Source organism: Pseudochaenichthys georgianus, chromosome 16 (genome assembly GCF_902827115.2).
Source record: "Pseudochaenichthys georgianus chromosome 16, fPseGeo1.2, whole genome shotgun sequence".
NCBI lineage: Eukaryota > Metazoa > Chordata > Actinopteri > Perciformes > Channichthyidae > Pseudochaenichthys > Pseudochaenichthys georgianus.
In genome coordinates, this window is record NC_047518.2 from 37,635,168 (window position 1) to 37,659,799 (window position 24,632).

At 42.0% G+C, this 24,632-nt stretch overlaps 3 protein-coding genes across 5 annotated transcripts; 1 reads left to right on the forward strand and 2 right to left on the reverse strand.

Moving 5' to 3' along the window:
• Positions 1 to 1,324: 1,324 nt before the first annotated feature.
• Positions 1,325 to 2,545, reverse strand: apoc1 (apolipoprotein C-I). Its single transcript, XM_034103019.2, has 4 exons — positions 2,436 to 2,545; positions 1,967 to 2,036; positions 1,698 to 1,875; positions 1,325 to 1,578 (listed from the first exon to the last, which is right to left on the reverse strand). The coding sequence occupies exons 2-4, from the start codon at positions 2,019 to 2,021 to the stop codon at positions 1,518 to 1,520; spliced, it is 294 nt and encodes a 97-aa protein (XP_033958910.1). The 5' UTR covers positions 2,022 to 2,036; positions 2,436 to 2,545; the 3' UTR covers positions 1,325 to 1,517.
• Positions 2,546 to 5,135: 2,590 nt separating this feature from the next.
• Positions 5,136 to 18,929, forward strand: LOC117460766 (apolipoprotein A-IV-like). 3 transcript variants are annotated; one of them, XM_034102308.2, is made up of 6 exons: positions 5,136 to 5,343; positions 10,826 to 10,977; positions 15,514 to 15,564; positions 17,069 to 17,219; positions 17,362 to 17,874; positions 18,017 to 18,929. In XM_034102308.2, exons 3-6 carry the CDS (start codon positions 15,525 to 15,527, stop codon positions 18,300 to 18,302), a joined length of 990 nt encoding a protein of 329 aa, XP_033958199.1. In that variant the 5' UTR covers positions 5,136 to 5,343; positions 10,826 to 10,977; positions 15,514 to 15,524; the 3' UTR covers positions 18,303 to 18,929. The 3 variants fall into 3 exon arrangements, with proteins under 3 accessions (XP_033958199.1, XP_033958198.1, XP_071062055.1); XM_034102307.2 differs by lacking the exon at positions 5,136 to 5,343 and adding an exon at positions 8,203 to 8,283; XM_071205954.1 differs by lacking the exons at positions 5,136 to 5,343; positions 10,826 to 10,977 and adding an exon at positions 11,339 to 11,410.
• apoeb (apolipoprotein Eb) lies at positions 6,146 to 8,126 on the reverse strand. Its single transcript, XM_034102309.2, has 5 exons — positions 8,085 to 8,126; positions 7,827 to 7,892; positions 7,590 to 7,743; positions 7,170 to 7,457; positions 6,146 to 7,077 (listed from the first exon to the last, which is right to left on the reverse strand). Exons 2-5 carry the CDS (start codon positions 7,867 to 7,869, stop codon positions 6,735 to 6,737), a joined length of 828 nt encoding a protein of 275 aa, XP_033958200.1. The 5' UTR covers positions 7,870 to 7,892; positions 8,085 to 8,126; the 3' UTR covers positions 6,146 to 6,734.
• Positions 18,930 to 24,632: the final 5,703 nt, after the last annotated feature.

Sequence of the window (24,632 nt, forward strand, 5' to 3'; positions counted from 1 at the left end):
TCTAAGCCTCTGCCTCCTGTAAGCTTCACAGGTCCGTCGGTTATGTCCTGCGCTGCTCGGCCAGCACCCAGTTCAATCAGTCATAAAAAGTTCGAAGATTTCTTGCAGGGAGCGAAACGGCAACGTAGCTGCTTAAAGGTGGGGTAGGTAAGTTTCAGAAACCGGCTCGAGATACACTTTTTGTTATATTCCATTGAATGCTCTTAACATCCCGATAGCAATGAATATCTTAAGTGCTTTGACAAAAAATCCATAAAAAAATGTAATCTGTAGAAGCCGTAATACTGTAAAAAGTACATCCAATCCGTTTAGCCGGCCCGGCTAAACGGATTGGATGGCCTACCTGCCTGTCAGCCTTCCATCGGGGCACAACATTATCTCGTGCCCTCATTGGTCATGTGCGCGTTCGTGTGTGTTGGAGGAGGGGCTCTAAGGAAGTGGCAGATTTTCTCCTGTTGTGTATTTTCAAATTCTAGCGATCTCGAGGCGGTTTCTCAAACTTACCTACCCCACCTTTAATGTCTTTGGTTTTGTTGACATGCCTAGTAGTTTACTCCATTGAGTCTTGACAAGAAACAGGTGTAGACGAAATAATGTGTTTTTGTTTTTGATGTTTTGAGGTAGGTTACGCAAAGGCGCGTAGTGACACAAGTGACGTTACGCAATTCAGATTTGTTCCGCGCATGCGTAGCTGCGTACCAGTTATGTGCACCCCTGTTTATAATATACCAAGCAACTGTACTGCTTGAAAATTGGATTTGAAAAGGCATGACCAAATAAAAGGTCGTTTTGTGAGGATTATGCACATTTGTCCCCAATTTGATAATCATTAACATTTTCGTTTGCTAGCCTTTATATCATATAAATATGGACTGTTTATTCAGTAATGTAAGAGTTTAGTTTAAAAACAGCTTGTATTCAAACAGCATGTTCTGTCTGTAAAAAGTAATATTTCAAATAAATACAGACATAAATCTGACAAGTGTTTTGTGTTGTACGTCTGCCATAAGGTTTACAATGTCTAAAGATTACAAATGTGTATCTATATAATTAGAAAACTGAAATTATAATTGAGTCAGGTCATTTGAGTATAACCCTAGCGCCTCAATGAGTTGTTTCCCCTTATTATAAATGTAGTAATAACTATATAACAATCTCATAAATCTGAAAACAATTAGAAATGACTTGCAGTGTTTTGTATAACATAAGGCGGCCACTCTGTGTGAGACCACAACAACTGCTCATGTATTTCACAGTTCAGTACATCTGTTCCTATAGAAAATTACTAACGCTTAAACAGAATATGTGAACATTAAAGCACAGCTTTATTTTTTCCCCAGTGTTTTTATTGCAAGTTTTCACAGTGGTTCTTCAAAAAGATTACATTGAAATTCTAAAAAAAAAAAAAAACCTTTCTACAGAGAGGCAACATAGATATTGTGTCTGGTCAGCAGAGCAATGTGTGAAGAGGTCAGAGGTGGGGGGGGGGGGGTCTTAGGATGGAGACAGGGACCATTTTACTGGCTGATTTCACCGATCTTCTGCTTAAACTTTTCCAACTGCTTCTCGAACCAGGACCTGAGGAGGATAACAAAAAAATGAGCGTTACGTGTTTGTGTTTGTGTGTGTGTGTGTGTGTGTGTGTGTGTGTGAGATCGCGTGTGTGAGAGAGAGAGAGCGTGTGTGTGCGTCCTTACTGTGAGCTGGCAACAAATTCGCTGCTTCTGATGCCTTCAAAGGTTGTCTGGGCCTTGTCTGCCAGTTTCTTGCCCATCTCACCCATCTGGTTTGTGAACACAGCGAATTTCTCCTCCACGGTCTCCTCCACGGCCGCCTCCACGGGCGCCTCCACGGCCGCCTCCGCATCCTGAGCCTCTGCAGGTTTGAAACAGAAACAGAAAAAGTTACACAGCATGAACGGAAACGTAGCTTGGAGTTTATTTTCTTAAATTAACCCGAGACATACGTGTGAATGCGGCCAAAGCCAGCACCAGCATGGCAACTACAAGGTACAGTCTCATCTTGGCTGGGAATTTCTGAATGGAGGAAGAAAAAGACAGGCTACAGGTTATAAAAATATATATTTTTTAAAAGTGTAATGAGTCAAGGATACAAAATGACTAATTTATTGTCTCAAAAAGCAGCGCATTCCCACCAGCACCGCGGATGGACAGCTCCATTTACGTGCCGTTACGATGTAATGATTAACAACAAATACAATTATCCAGACTTAAGGTACAAAATTACACTTTCAACCATATTTACTCCGTGTGACACTCAGTCGTCAATATTAACAAACAAATCCCCTTAGGTATCAGCAAGGGTTTGCATAGAAACTTGAGGACAGTTTTTTAAAAGTGTTATCGTCCGTGTCCTAAGCATGCCGCTATTTTTGTTTGATTCTACCAGTGATGCAAATTAAATGTCAGACATACCTGTTGTTCTTCTCAGAGGAGGGAAACAATTGAGTGTGTTTGAGAGTCTATGTGAGTTCCTCTTTATAAGCCCGCTGCACTCTTGGAGGTTGACGCAGAAACAACAGACTTCAGTCAACTTGTACACGTGGAGACCTTGAGGTGCCACTGCCCCCTTTGCTGACCAGCAGCGTGCACTTGCATTGAAGGATAGATGACTGATTATAGCATACTGCTTCATGATTATGTTTGATGCAGCACACTGAAAAGGTAGATAAAGTCATCACTTTGTGCATGATCTAATCATTATTGCAAACAATGGGTCGTTAATTAGAGACTGTAGCGATCTATATGTGGAGGTGTGGTGTGGACAAAGACCAGGAGAAATATGGGTTAATTTTATATGTAAATGATGATGTGATCAGTCTCCCCCTGCCACAAAGTGTGTCAAAGATGAGATGTGATGCAGGGGAACATAGTTCAGCCCTGATAGCATTACCTCCAACTGATCTGAGCTATTTGGAAGCTCCTTTGGACCTTTAGTGTTGGCCATGCATGCCCTCTGTGTCAAAACAAGGGTTGGTCATAATGGCTAATTAAGATTTATAATACCAAGCAACTGTACTGTTTGACATTTGGATTTGTAAAGGCATGACCAAATAAAAGGTCGTTTTGTGAGGATAATACACATCTGTTATGTATCAATTGCATATTTCTTAAACGTTTTTCACTTCTTGAATACCTTTGCATTACATAGTGGGATACTACACTTAAAAAAATATTATATATTCAACATTGCTTTAAACGTTGAGGGGGGAAATATCTCAATAGTGACAGTATACTTTAAAATCAGATAATTACAGTTTACAGTTCAAATGCAAAACAAATAAGATAATTTGTACAAACATAAAATAAATAAATAAAATACATTATGTACAGTTTAAAAATAAAATACAGAGTGCAAAATAGATGTGTGAATTAAAATAATATATATATATATATAATACAAATAAAAACGTCTAGCATTGGCATTAATATTAATAATGAAAAGTGAAATTATGTGGTAACAATTTACAGTAAAAAGTCAATAATTCATTTTTTTTTTTAAAGGGAGGGGGGTAAGAATAACACAACAATCATCATATTAAACCGCACAGAGATTATCCATCTTAATATATCAATTCGAAAAGTAAGTAGTAACATTACAAAATGAGGTAGCCTAACGATATTTCAGTATAAATGGAAATACCTGTGTCCTTTTATCACAGTTTTTAATGTGTATTAATTCTATATTATATGGTATTATCTGCTGATTAAACTCAACTGATTTGTTAAACATTTCTAAATACGTTAATAGGGCAGAGGCCTCTGATCTGAAGCAGGCTGCAACGTCCCATTGTGTTTTGGTGTGTTTTTCCATTTACTGCTCTACTGAAATAGTCCCTTGCCTAATTGATGTGTCTTTTATCCATAACCTTCCCTTTCTTAGAGGGGAAGTAAGTCTGACAAAGCCTCATGTGGTCTATCTTGTACGTTAGCATGCAACGGAAAACAGTACAGTCAGTTGAACTGCAGTAACCCCTCATTACGACTGTGGCCTGAGTTAGAGCCAGGAAGTCTGTGCGTGAGGTTTGAAAGCTTCATCACTGCTTAACATATCAACTCTCACACCAAGTGGTCTGCTGCAAAGGGCCAAATGCCCATGTGTTGCTGATGACTTGGCCCATGAAGGCTATTGCTGTGGATGTAAAGCCAGTTAAATAAGCCTTCACTTGCCTCAACACCCACACATTACCTCTCCATCTTTTGTCATGAAGTGGCCAGTGGGTTTATGTATGAGCTTGTGCTTGCGTGCATTTAAGCTCCTCTTGAATAATTGCAGGAGGCATAGGGCGTGAAAGTGCACGTCTTGCATGCTCCCAATTTGCAATAACAAGCTTACAAAAAGACTGTTTTTGTGTTTTGCCAAGTGTTCCTGTGGTGACTGGTTGTGTGTGCCAGTTCTGAAGGGGAGGGAAATGACGGGAAGAAGAGAGGGGGTTGTAATAGGAGGTAAAATCTCTGCATGTGGTGTTTTTGGAGGGGTTACTTGCAGTCACAGACAACTAACACCTGCTAGTTTGCTGGAACTTGTTTCTGTTGCAGGGCAGTACTCAGAGTGCAGCCTTATAGGAGTAGACGGAGCAGAAGTGCTGAACGGGCAGAATGCTTGTGGTTTTCCTGTTTTTACCATCAGTGACGGATCGTTGCAACAATGGACTGTTTAATATAGGAGTTTCGCTTGTCTGCTTTTTTCTAAATAAACACAGGTTCCTGAAAGGAGTGATATCATAGGGGACAAACACATAGTCATGGTGTTATGCAATGCCCTTTAACACAGATAGAAAGGGTAAACATGTTTTCTTATAACACAAAGAGATCGTTTTGTAAATAATGAAAGCTTATACCAAATGTTGACCTTTCAGAGATATAACCCATGCACATATTTGGTGTGTTCTGCATGTGTTTTAATTTGACAAATCGCCAAGAGATGTGTTAACAGCTCTTTCACTAACATACATCTCAGAAAGATGTGTGTTGTGCTCCCTAACTCAGAGGGAGTGTGTTTCTTTGTGAAAAGAAAACACAGCTGAATCTTCGCACAGCACAAACTCAAGCAAAGGGTCAGACAAGAGGAGAGGAACAAGGGACAAATGGTGTCCTCTACTGGCCCCTGCTGAGGATCATGAGCATAAGAATTTTTGAACGTTTATATTGGAAAAGTGTGACGAACCTCAGTTTGGGTCAATGATGACCACGATAGGCAATAGTTGGTACACTTTCTGATAGGGACAGTTGCCTTTCTCAGGGTTAAATAATTAACTAAATTGACCTTTTTTAAAACAGCTGACAATGTGGAAACAGATAGGAAACATGGGGGAAAAGAGAGGTAAGACTTGCATAAATTATCCTTTGTCAGAAACATTTTATTGATATGCATCTTCACCATAGGCCACCTTGATGCACATGCTTGCAAAACACATTCTGTACGTGCATGTTGGCACAAACAGTATCTGGCGCCGTTTGAATATCTCTTTTGGGCCAATCTGAGAAAACACATGTATAAAAAGTCACTAATGCATGGTTATAATTCTCTTGCACTAGTTTTTTGTGATTTATCTATATATATGTTGCACTGTTGGAGGAGCCTGTGACCTAATTCTTTCATTGCCATCTACATTATCTAATGTGCAAATGACAATAAAGCCTTGAAACTTGAAGTTATATGTTAATATGAGCACAAACTAAAGTAGACATGATAGTGAAGCCTTTAAACGATACTATCAATGGCACAACATGTTCCCAAATACCGGTTTGGATAGAGAGAAAGGAACCTGGGATCAGATCTGAACAAGTCTGGACTTGCAGGGGTTGCTCTAATGGCAGTGCAAGAGAAGGGTGGAGAATTGGGGTAGCGTGCATGTGCAGAGAGAAGACTTTAAGATGTATTTCTTGTGGAGAATTTGATATAAGGCACCAATCAGCAAAGAAGTTAATCAGGTTGATAATCTTAGCACAAAAGGGGTCCCTTTAAAACCGTATTAGGTTTTTATTTTTTAAATAATCACCACTTTATTCAAACTGGTTAAATGTGTAATACTTATACAGTACATGTAATGTAAAGTTACTGAACCCTTGTCCTAATGATTGATTACTCTTTTATCAGAGAAGAAAACAATGGAAACAAAACATATCTTCTAAGTTCTTTATTTTCTCTCAGCACACAGTGCACTTACAGTGGGAACTACATCAGAGTAAAGAACGGACAGTGTTACACTCTTGTCAGAAAAGCATCAATTCATTTTACATCCCACTTCTCTGTGAGGCACAATTGCAAATGTAGATAATACAGAAGGGCACTTTAGTGGTTCACTATCTTCTGATCATCATAACTCAGTGCATTATTTGAAATGAAAGACACGTGGGTGTGCATTTAGAGATGATACGGGTTAATGAAATGTACAAAACCTTGGGAGGACAGACAGAGCAGTTAAAAAGTTAAAAAATGAAGCATATAACAAAACTGTTTTGAGTATTAATGGCAGTTATTGACTGGGGGGCTAGTGTTCAATAGTTAAGGGAGTTGATAAGATAAGAAGGGGTGACTATGCAGAATAATTAACAGATGTGTATCTGCTGACTGTTCTGTATAGACAACCTCATCTTCCTTCATCTCTTGCACCCCCCTCACCCTGAACAAAAACACCCCAAAATGAAGATATGAACAGTAACTCTCAACTCCCCGCCTTCCTCCATCTTTGCCAGGGTATTAAGAAGTCTTTATGCAGAGGCCTCCTTGATCTTCACCACGATGTTCTCGATCTGCTCACGGATCTGGGTGGCGTAGGGGGAGATCATCTCGGTCAGCTCTTCGATCTTGCTGTCCAGGGAGGTGCGCAGCTGTTGGGCGGTGTTCTCCAGCTGGGTCTTGATGCCTGATGCCTGGGTCTCCAGCTGCTCGGTCAAGGTCTCGGCCTGGCTCTTCAGGATGGTGGAGATGTCGCTCAGCTTCTTGCCTGCGACCTCGCTGGCCTGCTGGACGTAGGGCTCAACATTCTCCTTCACTGTCTCCAGGTTCTGGGAGGTGCGGGACTGGATCTCACCCATGTAGGTGGCGACGGTGCTTGGGTGGGGAAAGAAGAAGAAGAAAATATTTAGATTTCAAGAAAACAAAGACAAGAAATGGGTACGTTTGAGACCCTCCACCCTACTTACTTGCGGATCGCATCAGTGTCCTTGGTCAGGCGCTTCTTCAGCTTGTGGGTGTAGGTGCTGATGCGACCGCGAACGTCATCGGTGTTCTGCTCCATCATGGTCTTCAGCTCGCCCAGGTACTCAGTGCTGCGCTCCTTGGCGTCCAGCATGTCCTTCTGGAGCTTGTTGGTCAGCAGCTGCAGATCTTCAGACATCTGGCCGGTGGAACTTTCGGTGTAGGGAGCAAGTTTGGACTGGATGCTTTCTCTGTATACGGTCAACTCTGCCATGCTGTCTGAGATCAGAGTGCTGGATGGACAAGAAATTACAAATTAGGATTGGAGGCATAGGATGAGATTACAGAGATATATGAACAAGTAAGGAATTTAACTGTGAGGATTTGAAGTTTCAACAAAATATAAATGATTATGGTTCACTTACTCTAGCTCCCTGCTGAGCTGGGAGACCTTGATGTCCTGCACGACTCCATCAGCTTTCTCGTTCAGGTCAGAGACATACTGCCAGAAACGATCCACAGTTTCTTCCCAGTTTTGTGGGGTGGCATCAGCCTGGCGCACAACACGGGCATTGCAGCCTAATTTGAACAAAGGTGACAGGTTAGATACATATACAACCATACAAAAACATTTTTAAATACTGGACCAGAGTTGCACATACCGGCGATGACTGCCAGAGCGAAGATCAGAGCTACAGCCTTCATGGTTGTTGGACAGATAGATACACCTAAGAAATAAAAGGAAGAAAACATGAGTATCAACAATGTATTGTCAACAAGCACAAATACTGCCCAGATGTTAAGCTCATATGCTAAGAGTTAAGAAAAAATCAACCACTTAGAGTAAATAAAGTGGTTCAAGCTGAGCATTAAAAAAAGTCAGAAATACATTGAATGCATCCCAGCGTCCTTCCACTCACCTGAGGGGTTGAGATTCCTCCGTACTCCGGCACGGGGACTGAGGGTTTTTATACAGAGACAGTAGGCTGCTGCTGCTGCTGGGCGTGTTCGCGCGCGGGGGAGGGGGGCGCGTTGACATGCTAATGTTGATTTGTCTGCACAGATTCCTGTTTACCTCCACGCAACGTGCCACCAACACCGCGTCCGAAGTTCTCAAAGGTTTGCATTGTTTGAGGGGGGTTGAGCAATCTGTCAGTCACGAGAATAACGGGAGAAAATGTACATGTTCACTGACTTAAAAAACAAGTTTCTACAGTAAGGTAGAAAGAAGCAAGTTCCATTTGCTAAGGAAGTTTTTCAATGCGCAACTTCTGTTCACACTCAATTTATACCAAAATAATTGTACATGTGTACAAAATACCCCCCTTCTATTGGCAGAACACACATGTGAATTAATATTCACATTGAACTGTCGGTTACGTTTTCTTTCAAAATTATGTGAATCTACTATAATCCTCTTTACTACACATGACACTGTATTAAATTAACTTTATAGTAGAAGTAGCCCCACTACAAAAATTAAATAATCCACTATAAGTGGGTTAGAAAACAGTAACCGGTATGAAACAGAAAGCAAATTGCATGTTTGTTTACATTTTAAGATTAACTAGTAAACATTGCTGCCAAATAAAGCAACAAGGAATATGATTGGATTATATAGCACACTATTTGCTTCTGAAACGAGTTGAGAAACTAAATAGCAGTAGAAGTAGAAATTGAACAATCAAATAAACTACAAGTAGGCTATGTACTTTGCTAAAATACTTGGGTAGATGTACACAGATATATTCCAGCAATAGAACATTGTAATGTATATACTTTACATAGATACAATTTGATTATTTTACTGTACAGAATTAAGCTTTACTATTTTTAAAGTGACGTTCCTACTTTAAGTCAAGTTACTGATTTTAGTAAGCACTGGTTATTGATTGTTATTAGCAAGTGGTCTCATCTGGATATAAATTATATAAATTATCCTAGCACCAGGATGTAAATAAGTCTTTCACACATTCACGGCAATCTCAATGGTCTGGCAGTGCTGACCGCTGACTCCCCTGCAGACACAAATGGCAGCTTTGCATGTCAATACTTTTTTCTTCAAGTGGAGAAAGTAGGATGCTTGGATTTTTTTGTATACAAATCTCATGCATGTATTGTCTATGTGCTGTACTGGCTGTTTTGTGTTGCTTCATTATGTAGAGCTGTAGATTAGTAAGGGCCTGTAATGCAAATAAAGCATATGCACTACATGTTTGGGCTTGGGGGACACTCAGTTAAAGTGGGTCCACTTTACAAAAGCAGGATTAGAGGTAATAAAATACAGAGAAAATAAACAATTGTATTACCTGCAGCTGAGCACTGAATGAATAAAATAAATTACACAGGAAACTAAGAGGAACAAAGACTGAAATCATATCTGTTTTCATGTTGGAGACATTTGAAGTGTTTTGCAATTGGAACAGGAAAGAGGATGTTTCATATGGATTGTTTTTTATCTCAGTTTATTGAGCAACTCAAATATGTATTAAGAGTCAAAACTGTCAGGAAGCCTGAAGTCACACCATATTATGACACATGGTGTAGTTGCATTGGCAAGAAAATAGAACTAAAACTTCCCTATTCCCAGAAAAAGCATACCCCATACCTCTAATCCATGTTGCTAAACATTGCTTATATACAAATCAGTAGACCTTGTTGATGCAGGGATTACATTGTTGATTGTATTTATTTGTTGTTATGTTTTGGCGTGGTATTGGTATCTTTATTTTATATGTTACTGTACTTTTGTTTTCTGCTTCTTGTTGCTCTGCATTGCTTCGGTATTGTCCTGAGAACGTCAGTATTAGGTTTCTGTCATTGTCTTTTTTGTGTCTTGAAATCCTCTGTCTGTAAATCACTGGTTTTGATACATCAAATGCTCGGCTTACACTGTCACATTTACTGAAATGACAATTAATACATATATTTTAGGTAGTTTTAATTGAAATAAAACACTCTGCTTTTACAAAACATGATATGCTTTGCTACCAGTAATGACATATCAGTGTTTGTTTAAGCTGTTATGATGAAACACAAGTGTCATCACTGCCCTTTGCTCTTTAGGACGTGGCCTGGTCATTTTTTCCTCAGAAAATCCACTTTACACAGGAACAAAGTTTGAAGTGTTGTCCTGGTCAGATAATTAGTGTGAGAACATGATAACATTAGTGTGTGATAACCCAAAAGGATCAACTCTGTTTTGAGTGATTGGGAGACTGTACATACATGAGTAGATCAGCTTTCTTCTTGTGGTTAACATTTACATTTTCTCTGATAAAATGGAAATCCATTAGATTAAACAAGTTGATGCAATTTCAAGTACAGGCTGAGGTGTCACTTTTCTGTTAAAATACAAAAGACCTTTAACCTTGATATTCCACGACATTAGCAGGTAGTGTGTCACTGCTGGGGGTGTGTCACACACAGAAAGATAATGCAGTTCAGTTAGATAACAAGTCCAGTCCAGTTCAAACACAAACAAATCAAGATTAAAAATATAATCCTACCATTCTACGTATAAATAATGTTACACAATTTCTGTTTTGTTTTAGGAACATGTCTAATCTTGTGTGACAATCAGCCAAATAAGCTACTAAAATGCAGTTCCATTACGGACATCACAGACATTAATGATATATGTTGTGTTCATGTATTGCAGACGTGATGGACCACAATGATCAAACTACACGTACCAACTAAGGTCACAGGCTTCAAAAACCCCAAATATGAGCCTCTCTTTCCTGAACCTCCAGGGTAAAGAGGCAGAGGACGGACGGGGAAGTGAAACAGAGATTCAACTAGAAGCATGAGGTAATACAGTAAACTATCTGACACGACAGAGGAGGAGGTCATGTCTTATGTCTATAAGGAGCCACTGTGACAGAGGGCATCTTCAGATGCTTTGAACGAAAGTGACCCATTAGCCGCGTTCACACCAACTACTTTGCCGTAGCCTACTTAGTTCCCAGCACTTAGTTCCCAGCACTTAGTTCCCCTATGGAACTAAGAGCCGATCGCGTTCACACCAGAATAAGTTCCCTGAAGGAATATTATGCAAATGAGCAACTGACGTCACTTCGTCTTCTTCTGCTTTGGGTTTACTGGCAGGCCGCAAACAACTTCACGGCGTATACTGCCACCCGAAGTCCCCGGCCGGAAGTCCCCGGAGTTGGGGACTAAATCGCCAGAATGCCGACACCTCCTCATCTCCACCGCTCCCATGTTTTCTTTTGTGTTGCCATAAGTTAGTCTCTCTGTGTTTGTGCGCTGGGCTAATGCTAATGCTAATAATGCTAATGCGAGGATAATAACATGGCGGCTCTACAAAACATTTCAGAGTTTTACGGGGCGTGGTTTGCAATACTCCGGTGTGAACGCGCCTATTGTTGTTGTTCCCTGGAAGATTTATTTGGTTAAGTTTGTATGATCTCATCCCTCCTAACAGGCAAACATATGTTCAGACGAGTCAGCGAGGTTACTGCCGTTTGTCTGTGGGTCAAGATTTGTTGAACTGGGAAGTGGAGTACACCATTGAGTGTTTTTCCTGCAACGTAACCACCATCATCTAGTTCTGAGTCAGAGTGCTATCAGCTGATGGATGATGTATTGCCAACAGAGCCAGATGTCTGAGTTTATAGGCCTGTCTCAATATAATGAAGGAGTCAGGTTTTATAGCTTATGCATGTCCATGTGTCACATCCCCCTTTACCAAGTTCTGGGTAAAAGGTCATCGTATAAAAGCCTGATGAAGGAGTTTAAGCTGTGCAGAAAATGTATTGGTTGTGAAAACAAGCTCCTAACTTAAGGATTATCTTCACATGTTTCGAAGTATGTTTATTGGAACTCTGGATATATAAATAAGAAGATTAATACCACTCTCATCATGCATGGGTGTTAAAATGATGCTACAGTACAAAGACTGAAATCAGGGGTAAGAGCTATCCTGGCTCCGTCAAGACTTTAAAAAACAAAGCCTACCAGAATGTCTAAACCTTGCTAATTAAGTCTCAGAAACAACCCTCTGTAGTAAACACAACTTGACATTTTTACAACTTATTTATACAGATCTAACAATCTTGATCCAACTTGTGTTGTTGGTTTCACTTGTGGACAGAGCCTGGCTAGCTGTGTCCTGTCTTCATATTTATTTGTTTTATATATCCTTGTGTAACCAACGGGGCATTACTGCAAACGTACTGTATCTTCAGACAGCTGAACATATTTGATAAAGTTTGAATGATTCATGGGGCTAATTTATTTAAAAACGTGCTTTGGTATGTTCTTCTTTTAAAAATAACTTTCCGTTCATACATTCATAAATTGTTCAGAATGATGTCTGACAAACATATAACTGTAGAATCTTTTTTTTATAAATACAATCATGAAAGGCACCAAAGTTGTTCTGGAAAACTGTCCGACACCTCAGGAGGGGGAAGCAGGGAACCATCCAAGCTGTGTACAGTAAGGATGGGACGTTGTTGACCTCAACTGATGGAGTGTTGGGACGTTGGAAGGAACACTTTGAGGAACTCCTGAACCCGACAACTCCGCCCTCTATGTTAGAGGCAGAGCTGGAGTATGACGGGGGATCAACGCCAATCTCCCGGGGGGAGGTCACTGAGGTCGTCAAACAACTCCACAGTGGCAAAGCCCCGGGGGTGGATGAGATCCGCCCGGAAATGCTGAAGGCTCTGGGTGTTGAGGGACTGTCATGGTTGACACGTCTCATCAACGTTGCGTGGAAGTCGGAAACGGTACCGAAGGAGTGGCAGACCGGGGTGGTGGTCCCCCTTTTCAAAAAGGGGGATCAGAGGGTGTGTGCCAATTACAGAGGCATCACACTACTCAGCCTCCCCGGGAAAGTTTACTCCAAGGTACTCGAAAGGAGGGTCAGGCCGATTGTCGAACCTCAGATTGAGGAGGAACAATGCGGATTCCGTCCTGGTCGTGGAACGACGGATCAGCTTTTTACTCTCGCAAGGATCCTGGAGGGGGCCTGGGAGTACGCTTATCCGGTCTACATGTGTTTTGTAGACTTGGAGAAGGCGTATGACCGGGTTCCCAGGGAGTTACTGTGGGAGGTGCTGCGGGAGTATGGGGTGAGGGGGTCTCTACTCAGGGCCATCCAATCTCTGTACTCCCAAAGCGAGAGCTGTGTCCGGGTCCTCGGCAGTAAGTCGGACCCATTTCCGGTGAGGGTTGGCCTCCGCCAGGGCTGCGCTTTGTCACCAATCCTGTTTGTAATATACATGGATCGGATTTCGAGGCGTAGTCGTGGGGGGGGGGGTCTGCAGTTCGGTGGGGCTTTTGAGGACAAGGTCCATTTAAGGCTACACTTGAGGATTTAGTCACACTCTAACGCCGAGGAGTCACATATAATTAGGCCAAATAAATATAAAAAGGCACATAACTAAATCAATACTGTTTGGTAGATGATAACTGACGTATGAAATTGTATAAAATAACTGATTTGCTTGGTGTGTCTGTGCATTGGTGTAACAATATTGGGTTGTGCATGATTGCTGCGTGGTGTCTGGCACTGGGTGTCTGTGAGGATAGCAAGGTGAGGCAAGGTGACAGCAAGACACTCACCCCTGGACTTTGGGATCATTAGAGTCCGGATTGCTTTATAAGCTGCAGAACCTCACAAGCAGTGCCAAGTGGATTTGTAGATACAACAACAAATTCAGGTGAGATTATAAAGCTTTGTTGGGTAAACTCCCGTATTATATCTGCTCTCTGATAACACAGAGAGTTGCAAGCAGCTATTGTCTGAGATCGCATGATGTAGTATTGTTAGATGTGCCAAGAGCAAGGACTGTCTTAGGTAAGACAGATTTTATGTGCGCAGATCCACTTGCTTGGAACAATCTTCAGCAAGAATTGAAACTGAGCAATCTCATTCCTCTGCATGTTTTTAAAGCTAGGCTAAATGGAATGCTCGTTGATACTATGGGCACTTGTAAATGTCTATAACTATGTAAATGTATCCTATAAATATAATGTATGATGTCCTTTATTGTTTTATGTTTCATGTGGAACTTATATAGACTTGGAGAAGGCGTATGACCGTGTTCCCAGGGAGTTACTGTGGGAGGTGCTGCGGGAGTATGGGGTGAGGGGGTCTCTACTCAGGGCCATCCAATCTCTGTACTCCCAAAGCGAGAGCTGTGTCCGGGTCCTCGGCAGTAAGTCGGACCCATTTCCGGTGAGGGTTGGCCTCCGCCAGGGCTGCGCTTTGTCACCAATCCTGTTTGTAATATACATGGATCGGATTTCGAGGCGTAGTCGTGGGGGGGGGGGTCTGCAGTTCGGTGGACTAAGGATTGCACCACTGCTTTTTGCAGATGATGTGGTTCTGATGGCTTCATCGGTCTGCGACCTTCAGCACTCACTGGATCGGTTCGCAACCGAGTGTGAAGCGGCTGGGATGAGGATCAGCACCTCCAAATCTGAGGCCATGGTTCTCAGCAGGAAACCGATGGACTGTCCACTCCAAGTAGGGAATGAGTCCTTACCCCAAGTGAAGGAGTTCAAGTATCTCGGGGTCTTGTTCTCGAGTGAGGGATCAATGGAGCGTGAGATGGGCCGGAGAATCGGAGCAGCGGGAGCGGTATTGCAGTCGCTTTACCGCACCGTTGTGACGAAAAGGGAGCTGAGCCGGAAGGCAAAGCTCTCTGTCTACCGGGCCATTTTCGTTCCTACCCTCACCTATGGTCATGAAGGATGGGTCATGACCGAAAGAACGAGATCGCGGATACAAGCGGCCGAGATGGGTTTCCTCCGCCGGGTGGCTGGTGTCTCCCTTAGGGATAAGGTGAGAAGTTCGGTCATCAGGGAGGGACTCGGAGTTGAGCCGCTCCTCCTTCGCGTCGAAAGAAGCCAGTTGAGGTGGTTCGGGCACCTAGTTAGGATGCCACCTGGGCGCCTCCCTAGGGAGGTGTTCCAGGCACGTCCAGCTGGGAAGAGACCAAGGGGTAGACCTAGGACCAGGTGGAGGGATTATATCTCTTCGCTGGCCTGGGAGCGCCTTGGGATCCCCCAGTCAGAGCTGGTTGATGTCGCCAGGGAAAAGAAAGTTTGGGGCTCTCTGCTGGAACTGCTACCCCCGCGACCCGACCACGGATAAGCGGGAGAAGATGGATGGATGGATGGTGGAACTTATATGCTGCAGGTCTCCCTTGAAAAAGAGATTTATGATCTCAATGGGACCAATGTCGTTAAATAAAGGTTTGAAATGAAATGAAATGAAGGATTGGCTCGGAGTAGCTTCTGTATTTTTCCTTTTTAAACTAAATCTCAGTGAACATGCTTTGCTAACTATCTTTGTATCTCCTTGTTATTAAGATATAAGAGCCATGAAGGTCCTTGTTGTGCTCGTCCTTGCCGTTTTCACTGGTGAGTATGGTGGAAAAACACCCCTATTTGTTTTGGAGCGTGACATCAACTGGTACACTCAAGTCAAAATACTTCAAGGACAAATATAGAATTGCAATGAGATTTTTGGACCTTTGAAATCATTGGTCCACCCAGCAATTCCTTGGATGTGAAATTAACCAATTCACACACACATTAATACACTGGTGTGTACTGATATGGAACCTTGTATGGGTGACCACATAAGGAGCCAGACTGCTCATCATCTAACCCAGGGGTGGGGAACCTTTTTCCTCTCAAGGGCCATTTACATTTTTTCAACATCCTCCGAGGGCCGTACAAATTATTGACGTTTGCTTAAAAATACTAAAATCATTCATTTCGCCTTTCTTTCATGCTGTGCAAAGAAAAAGCAACCTCTTAATCCAGATATTTTACCATGATTCGTGCATGCATGCACGTGCACAGTTGTGGCATGACCACCAAAACAGAAATATATGGACACAAGATGTGTGCAATTTAGTTTCCTATCCATGTGAACATGATTTAAGTGGGGGGGGACCTAACCTCCTCTAGGGGGGTCCGGGGGGCATGTTCCCCCGGGAAGATTTGTTTTTAAATGTTGAAGTTAAAAGCATCAATCTGGTGCATTTTGAGAGCAACATTAGGAGATCTATGGATACATCTCTCAACACCCATATGAAACAGAACTGGAAGCAGATTTTCTTTTTCTTTATGGATATTTAACAAATCACTCCCCTTTCAAACTGTATTCTTGTTTATTAATAACAACTTTTTTTTACTGTCATATAGTATTTTATACCCGTTTACTGTATTCTCTTATTTTTTTATACCTATAATGATCATATAAAGATGTGCCTTTACCTCACTGGTAGTAGAAAAAGCTTCTTATATTCGTTAGCATAGCTAGCTAACCAGATGCTAATAACAACAAAGTTATTGACTGTATGATCAGTATGACAGATGAACAGATCGCCACTGGGCTTTCACCTAAAGACACAGCCACGCAAAAACTGCGGCATGTGTACGGCTCCTTATGACTACTGACATTTGTGAAGTCCCGGCCCGGAGCGGCGTTCTGGTGCTCTGCTCTCCGGCAGCTCTAAACCCCTGTCGGACGAGACATATACCATGTAATGACACGTTAGGCTCGTGTTGTGTTCAAGGACCCTGACCTTGGCCAGGAAAAACAGGCACTCGCTTGTTACATATTTTACGGTCTAGATTTCTTAATTTTTTTTCTTTTTTGCGTGTGTTACCTCGAGGGCCGTATCAAATTGTCTCGCGGGCCGTATACGGCCCGGGGGCCGGAGGTTCCCCACCCCTGATCTAACCTAATGCTCATTCACACACACTCACACATGCCTCTGGGATTTGGAAGTTAAGTATAGTGCCACTTTACCTCCTTCGGAATATTTTTTGGGTTAAAATACCTGAAAACACTCTGAAATATTTTGAACCTTCCAACTGTTCTTCAAAACAGTTTTTTCTGTCTGTTCAACAGGCTGCAATGCCAAAATCTTATATGCTGATAGACCCAAGCCACAGATTGAATTGCTGACTGAGGCCTTCTGGGACTATGTCGCCAAGGCAACAGAGACAGTTGATGACACCCTTCAGATGATCAGCAAATCACCGTTTTTCCAGGGTGTCATGTAAGTCTAGACAATACCATTGTTACCATTGTCGACATTCTAATGATGCAAACTAAAAAAAGTATACCGCAAACTGATATGCAATTTTTCCACACTGAATTCGAATTAAAGGTGACATCCCATTGTTCTTGCTCCTTTCTAGTGCCCGTCTGGATCAAACTAAATATGTAGCCGCCCATTCTGCGCTCACCATGCATGAGCAGCTTCCCCCTGCAACTAAGGACATGATCCACAATGTCATCACAGAGGCCGAAGAGCTGAAGGGGCATGTGGAAAGGGAGCTGGCCGCTGCCCAGGATGTCCTGAAGCCCTACACTGACAACATGAAGGTCCAGATCCAGAAGAGAGTGGAGCTGCTCAAACAGGAGTTGGCCCCCTACGCTGAGTCCCTTGACACCGAGGCCATGAGAGCCGCCCTGGAGCAGAAGAGCGAGGAGCTGAAGCAGAGTGTGAAGGACCTGCAGGCTCAGCTCGGGCCCTACACCGATGACCTGAAGCTGAAGGTGGGAGCCAATCAGGTTCAAGAAATGGCCCCACCCAAGCCACAGATAGAATTGCTGACTGAGGCCTTCTGGGACTATATCGCCAAGGCAAAAGAGACAGCTGATGACACCCTCCTGATGATCAGCAAATCACCGTTTGTCCAGGGTGTCAAGTAAGTCTAGACAAGACCATTGTTACCATTGCCGACATTGTAATGATACAAACAAAAAAAAGCATACTGCAAACTGATATGAAATTTCTCCTCACTGAATTCTAATTAAAGGTAACATCTCATTGTTCTTGCTCCTTTCTAGTGCCCAACTGGTAAAGGCGGCCTTCTATTTTGCCTTCGAAGTGCAAGACAAGGCCTACAATTTTTCCGAAGCCGTGCACAACCATCTTGCCCCCGTAGCTAAGGACATAATCCAAAAAGTCAGCAGAGACAACTGGTGTGTGGAAACGGAGCTGGCCTCTGCCCTGAAGCAATACACCGACGACATCCAAGATATGGCCGCCCCATACGTTGAGGATCTGAGAGTAAAGCTGGACTCGTACGCCCAGGACCTCCGGGCCCGCCTCACCACCCTCTACAGGGCCTAGCCCAATCCAAATAAAGCAACCTCCCCCTCACCATAAAGGGAAAGTAACTGCATCAACAGAAACACAATAATCTGACCCCGGGACACAAAATGAACAAAATGACAACACAAGCTAACCAGTTATAGATCTTTTAAGAAAATAATGATTTGGAGGTTTCAAACTGTGTTAGTAAATTAATGAAAAGGGAACATACCTTGGTAGATTCTGAAAATCTGCATTGTGAAATCAGACTGGAGAAAGTGGACATGACAAACTAAAAAGACATAAACACATTATGAGCTGCACTGAAGCTCATGAGTTAACTGTGCATCACCTATAATTACTCGTGAAAGCAAGACAGGTGAAAACATTTGGTAACTAAAGTGTACTGAATAAATGTTGTGTAATATACATTCTTAAGTAAGAAACTAATGATTGTATTTATAGAAAAAAGAATCTACAGTTATATATTTGTCACACATCATTCTGAATAATTTATGAATGTATGAAAAGGAAGTTATTTTTAAAAGAACAACATATTAAAGGAGACATGTTTTTCATAAATTAGTCACTGTATCTCCTGTCCACAAGTGAAACCAACACGTACTCAACACGTTGGATCAAGATTGTTTAAATAAACAAGTTGTACAAATATTAAGTTGTGTTTACTACAGAGGGCTACAAAGGGTTTTGTCTGAGACTTAATTAGCGAGGTTCTGGTAGGTATTGTTTTTTAAAGTCTTGACGGAGCCAGGATAGTTCTTATCCCTGATTTCAGACTTTGTACTGTAGCATCATTTTAAAACCCATGCATGATGAGAGTGGTATTAATCTTCTTATTTATATATATGCAAGAGTGCTAACCAACGTACTTCTAAACATGTGAAGCTAATCCTTATCCACATTGTTTTATTTCAATTAAAACTACCTAAAATACAAGGAAATGACAACATGTATTAATTACCATTTATGTAAATGTGACAGTGTAAGCCGAGCATTTGATGTATCAAAACCAGTGATTTACAGACAGAGGATTTCAAGACACAAAAAAGACAATGACAGAAACTAAATACGGACGTTCTCAGGACAATACCGAAGCAATGCAGAGCAACAAGAAGCAGAAAACAAAAGTACAGTAACATATTAAATAAAGAGTCAATACCACTCCACAACATTAAAACAAATAAATACAATCAACAATGTCTATTAATTTCTACAGGTAGCAAGCAATTTTTAGAAACAAAACACAGCCAGGCAACATGGATTAGAGCCAGTTTTAGATAAAGTAGTAAGCTCTTACTGGGAATAGGGAAGTTATAGTTCCATTTTCTTGACGATCATGTCATCATGTCTGCAGCAGGCTATTACCCACCCAGTTCAGTCACAATTGCTGCTGGATATACACACATTACAACCCAACTTCACAAGTTTGCTGTTCTGACCTATTACATTATGAACAAAATACTGTATCTCCCATGAAGTTTGAGTTTTTTGACAAAGAGATATTCCATCAACATTAATACGGGAATGTGTTCATTGTGACAATTATAACAATCGTTTCATTAAAATGTTACATTTTCAGGTCTTAACCATTATGAGTAGGAGATTGACCTGTCTATAGAAAAAATTGATGAAACTAAAATGTTGCAAATATAGTATGCCCTGTGTGAAACTGAGGCTACTTTGTTCTCTGAAAGCTGACGGTGTTGTTGTCTGCAGACCTTTGGCCAAACTGACTCATAGGACTCATAGCATGACACAGACTAGAACCATAAGCTGTGACGTTGGTTGGCAACATGGCAAACTAATAGTGACAATAAATCAACCACTATAAATCTAATCAGAGCTGGACATCAGAGACATAAGGAGAGGGATTTTACCATTATTGGCAAAGTGTTATCTGTGGCGACGCAGAAATAACATAAAAGTGATTACAATAATAATAATAGATTCAATTTGTACAAAGCGCCTTTAAGGGACCCAAGGCCGCTTTATATGGTGAACAAACAAACAAACAAACAAACAAACAAACAAACAAACAAACAAAAGGGGCAAATAATAAAGTAAAACCTTTTAAATGAAATAAATAGCAGTAGGATCAGAAGCAGGGGGACTGTGATGGGTTAGGGGTCAAAGGCCATGGTGAACAGGTGAGTTTTTAATGATGACTTGAACAAGTCCAGGGAAGCAGCATTGCGGATCTTTCCGTGTATTCCAGATGGTGGGGGCCGCAACACTGAGCGCCCGGTCACCAACAGTTCGCAGCGGAGAGCGGGGAATGGAGAGCAGGCCCGTGTCTGAGGACCGCAGACTCCGGGAAGGCATGTAGGGATGGAGGAGGTCCGATAAGTACTGGGGGGCGAGGGCATGGAGAGAATTGTAAGTGAGGAGGAGTGTTTTGTACTGAATCCGGAACTTGACCGGCAGCCAGTGAAGGTGGATTAGGGTGGGGGTGATGTGTTGCCAGGGTTTGGTGCGGGTGAGAAGCCTGGCAGCAGAGTTCTGGATGTAATGTAGCCTCTCCAGGGCTTTGCTGGGAACCCCAAACTGGACTCCATTGCAATAATCGAGGCGGGGGGTGATGAAAGCGTGCTGTGTTTCTCCCACGGAGTCAGAGAGTGAAGGCCGGAGTCTGGAAATGATTTTGAGGTGGTAGAAAGCAGATTTGGTGACAGATTTGATGTGAGCTTGGAAGGAGAGGGTGGTATCCAGGATGACTTCCAAGTTGAGGACTTCAGTGGACGGAGAGATGGAGCAGCCGTCAATGGAGAGGAGCAGATCTCCGACCTTCCGGAGCTGCGCCTTGGGAGCCACAATCATGAGCTCTGTTATATAGCTCTTTAGTTTGAGCAGGTTTGATGACATCCATTTTATATCCTGTAGGCCATGGGTTGGCAACAGGTGGCCCGCGGGCCATTGTTGGCCCGCCAGCAATAATATTTGGCCCGTAATCTTGAGAATCACTAATAAAATATTATTTTGAGATTTATTTATTTATTTATTTATTTTTTTACAACAGCCGCTGATTGATCGGCCGCCGGTCATTATCGGCCAATATTCACTCTTAATAGTTTGTTCGGTGCCCTCATTAAAGGCCGATCAGGAGAGCTGGATCTGATCGATATGGACATAAATGCGAGTGAAGTATAACCGGACCCGAGAGAGAGATCAGATCAGCTGCTGAGTCTGACGGAGACATGCAGCTCTGCATACTCACCTGAAGCCCCGCCCACTGTTTAGCGAGTTGCTTGAGAAACTGACGGGCTGTCAGGAGAGAGAAGGAGGGAGAGGGGAAAAGAGAGCATCCGTTTCTCCCGTGTTATTATTCAAAGTTAATGTAAACTTTTGAATAATGTAGCCTACTTCATCTTCTACAAGTAGTTTGTTTGAATGTAATAATTAGGTTTGTTAGAGAATCTTTTAATGATATCTGTGCAGGGGAGAATTTTAGTGTTTTCCTATGTGTCCTGCCTGCAACTTAGAGCAGGGCACAGGTCAAAGGTCCTGCCTTCCTGTGGGGGAGTGTGGACCATGCGCGCAGATGACTTTAACAGACTTTCTTTGTCCTTGACATGTGTGATATCGATTAGGATAGAAAGAGCACGAATATAGGCCACTCCTATATTCTCTGTGTAGAATTGCGCTGTGTTCTGTGTAATCCTGAGTGTTGGCTTGGGATTTACATGAGGAAGTCGTGTGGAAACCTTGCCAATGCTCCGGCCGTAGACTCTCAATAAACACCGATGTTTGATGTAAAGTGGACCCCAGTCTTCTATTTCTTCCATTCACATTGCTGATCAGAACTTTCCTTCACAATGTTGTTTGTTGTTTGTGGAATCATTTATTGAAAAATGAATCTGAACTTTTCGATCTGTAACGATTATAAACTGAAGCAATATAAAAATGAGCCCCATTAACTGAGTTTTAAACATCAGCATATCCGGTCATAGTCCGGTGATTACCTGCTAACGGAAACTCTGCTACACCATTCTTATTATTATTATTGAAACATGACCAGTAAGTTTCAAATGTGTCCGGTAAAATAAATTCTGTCCCGAAATATCCGCTTACATTCATAATGTCAGCGGAGGGAGTGGAAGCGGCGCTGTGGAAGAGAGTGGCGAGGGAGAGCTGTCATCTTCCCTTTACACGCTTCAAACATGTATTTATCATGTGATTTTGGAAATAAAAATGTCATATTCTGAAACCCAAGACTTTGTTTATTTTAAAATCAAACAAAACACCCGAACCCCGAAAAACTAGTTTTTTACACAAATCCACGTTTATTTTGAAATGAGCCGTTGCGACTTTCGACTGATTTCGATAGAGCGGGTCACATATGGCAAATTGGGGGGAACCAGGTCAATTAAAGTACTTATTTAACTATTAAATACATTGAGTTTGAGTAAAATACTTGGTTACTGATTAATTTAGGTTATAATATATTAAATTGCAAAGCAAAATGCTGTAATTGATTTATTTTGTCGTTTGGTATTTTTTAAAGGTTTTCAACCTGAAAGAATCATAATGTGTCCTTGAAAAGTTTGAATAAAGAAAAGGAAAAAGGATTCCAGTTGTCCATGCGTCCTCTGTTGCCCCTCAAACCTCTCAAATGTGCAAACACTCAAATAAATGCCAAAAACCCAGAGAACATGACAATACTTATCAGAATAAAAGTACGTTAAATAACACTGCTAGCTAGTTAATAACTCTAGTTAACTCAGTGGAGGCTCATCCATTGAGGAAAGGGAGGACCATCCTCCCTACAATTTCAGGGAAAAATAAACTTTGAAGAGAACAATAAATACACCTCAATTTAAAAGATAAGTCTGTTAAAATACAGATAATAGCCCTGGCTTTGGGACTGAAATGGGGCCCTTTGGGCGGGTCTAGCCAGAGGCTCTGGATTGGGCTCCTATATCATCAGTGAACCAATCAGTGGATCTGACTGCGCATCAAAGTGTTGATGGGGAGGGTCATCAGCGATATCAGAGTTTTTTCTGAACCGGGGAACAGGGGCGCTGCGCACTCTTACCAAAATCAATTCCTTGAATTAGGCTTTGATTATGTTCTGGCCAGCCATCTTGCGGCACAGCAAAAAATTAGCCCACGGCCAGACTTACTTGCCTACCCCTGCTGTAGGCCATTGACAAGGGGTTGAAGGGGGAGCTGAGTGGATGGTTTGGTGCAGAGATAGAGCTGTGTGTCATCAGTATATGAGTGAAAGCTGAGACCATGGTGGCGGAGGATTTGACCAAGTGGGAGCATGTAAATGGTGAAGAGGAGGGGTCCAAGCACAGAGCCTTGTGGTATACCTTGGTTGACTGGGGTCGATGAGGAACTGCAGTCACTGATGGTGACAAAGTGTTTCCAGTTCGAGAGGTTGGACTCGAACAAGGCAAGAGCTGTGTGACTGACATACCTTTGAGGACAGGAGGGCTTTTGAGGACAAGGCCCATTTAAGGTTACACTTGAGGATTTAGTCACACTCTAACACAGAGGTATCACACATATTTAGGCCAAATAAATATAAAAAGGCACATAACTAAATTAATACTGTTTGGTAGAAGATAACTGACATATGGAACTGTTTAAAATAAATGATTTGCTTGGTGTGTCTGTGCATTGGTGCAACAATCTGGAGTTGTGCTTTATTGCTGTGTGGTGTCTGTGAAGATAGCAGGGTGAGGCAAGGTGACAGCAAGACACTCACCCCTGGACTTTGAGATCATTCCCAGTCTGGCTTGCTTTATAAGCTGCAGAACCTCACCAGCTCAACACAAGCAGTGCCAAGTGGATTTTCAGATACAACAACAAACTCAGGTGAGATGATGAAGGATTGGCTCAGAGTAGATTCTGTATTTTTTCTTTTTAAACTAAATCTTAGTGAACATGCTTTGCTAACTTTTTATCTCCTTGTTATTAAGATATAAGAGCCATGAAGGTCCTTGTTGTGCTCGTACTTGCCGTTTTCACTGGTGAGTATGGTGGAAAAATATCCCTATTTGTTTTGGAGCGTAACACTCAAGTTAAAAGACTTCAAGGAAAAATATAGAATTGCAATGAGATTATTGGACCACTCAAATCACTTTTGAATAACCTTGGATGTGAAATTAACCGATTCACACACACAGTAATACATGTGTACTGATATGAAACCTTGTATGGGTGACCATATAAGGAGCCAGACTACTCATCATCCAACCTAATGCTCATTCACACGCACTCACACATGCCTCTTGGATTTTGTTAGGGATTAATTTTGTCTTTACTCCTAGACATTTAACCTTATTTTGTGTGTTGACATTTACGACCATCCCTGCTGCTGTCTGTCTGCTCTTTAATCTGCCT

Excerpts from the sequence above, each read along its gene's own strand:
- apoc1 (XM_034103019.2), bottom strand. The coding sequence starts at position 2,021 with ATGAGACTGTACCTTGTAGTTGCCATGCTGGTGCTGGCTTTGGCCGCA. Across the intron at positions 1,876-1,966 it reads GGCTTTGGCCGCATTCACAC|AGGCTCAGGATGCGGAGGCG; the intron begins GTATGTCTCGGG and ends TCAAACCTGCAG. Across the intron at positions 1,579-1,697 it reads GAATTTGTTGCCAGCTCACA|GTCCTGGTTCGAGAAGCAGT; the intron begins GTAAGGACGCAC and ends TATCCTCCTCAG.
- LOC117460766 (XM_071205954.1), top strand. The coding sequence starts at position 11,356 with ATGCCGACACCTCCTCATCTCCACCGCTCCCATGTTTTCTTTTGTGTT. Across the intron at positions 15,565-17,068 it reads CGTCCTTGCCGTTTTCACTG|GCTGCAATGCCAAAATCTTA; the intron begins GTGAGTATGGTG and ends TCTGTTCAACAG. Across the intron at positions 17,875-18,016 it reads CCGTTTGTCCAGGGTGTCAA|TGCCCAACTGGTAAAGGCGG; the intron begins GTAAGTCTAGAC and ends GCTCCTTTCTAG.
- apoeb (XM_034102309.2), bottom strand. The coding sequence starts at position 7,869 with ATGAAGGCTGTAGCTCTGATCTTCGCTCTGGCAGTCATCGCCG. Across the intron at positions 7,744-7,826 it reads CGCTCTGGCAGTCATCGCCG|GCTGCAATGCCCGTGTTGTG; the intron begins GTATGTGCAACT and ends TGTTCAAATTAG. Across the intron at positions 7,458-7,589 it reads CAGCTCAGCAGGGAGCTAGA|CACTCTGATCTCAGACAGCA; the intron begins GTAAGTGAACCA and ends TTGTCCATCCAG.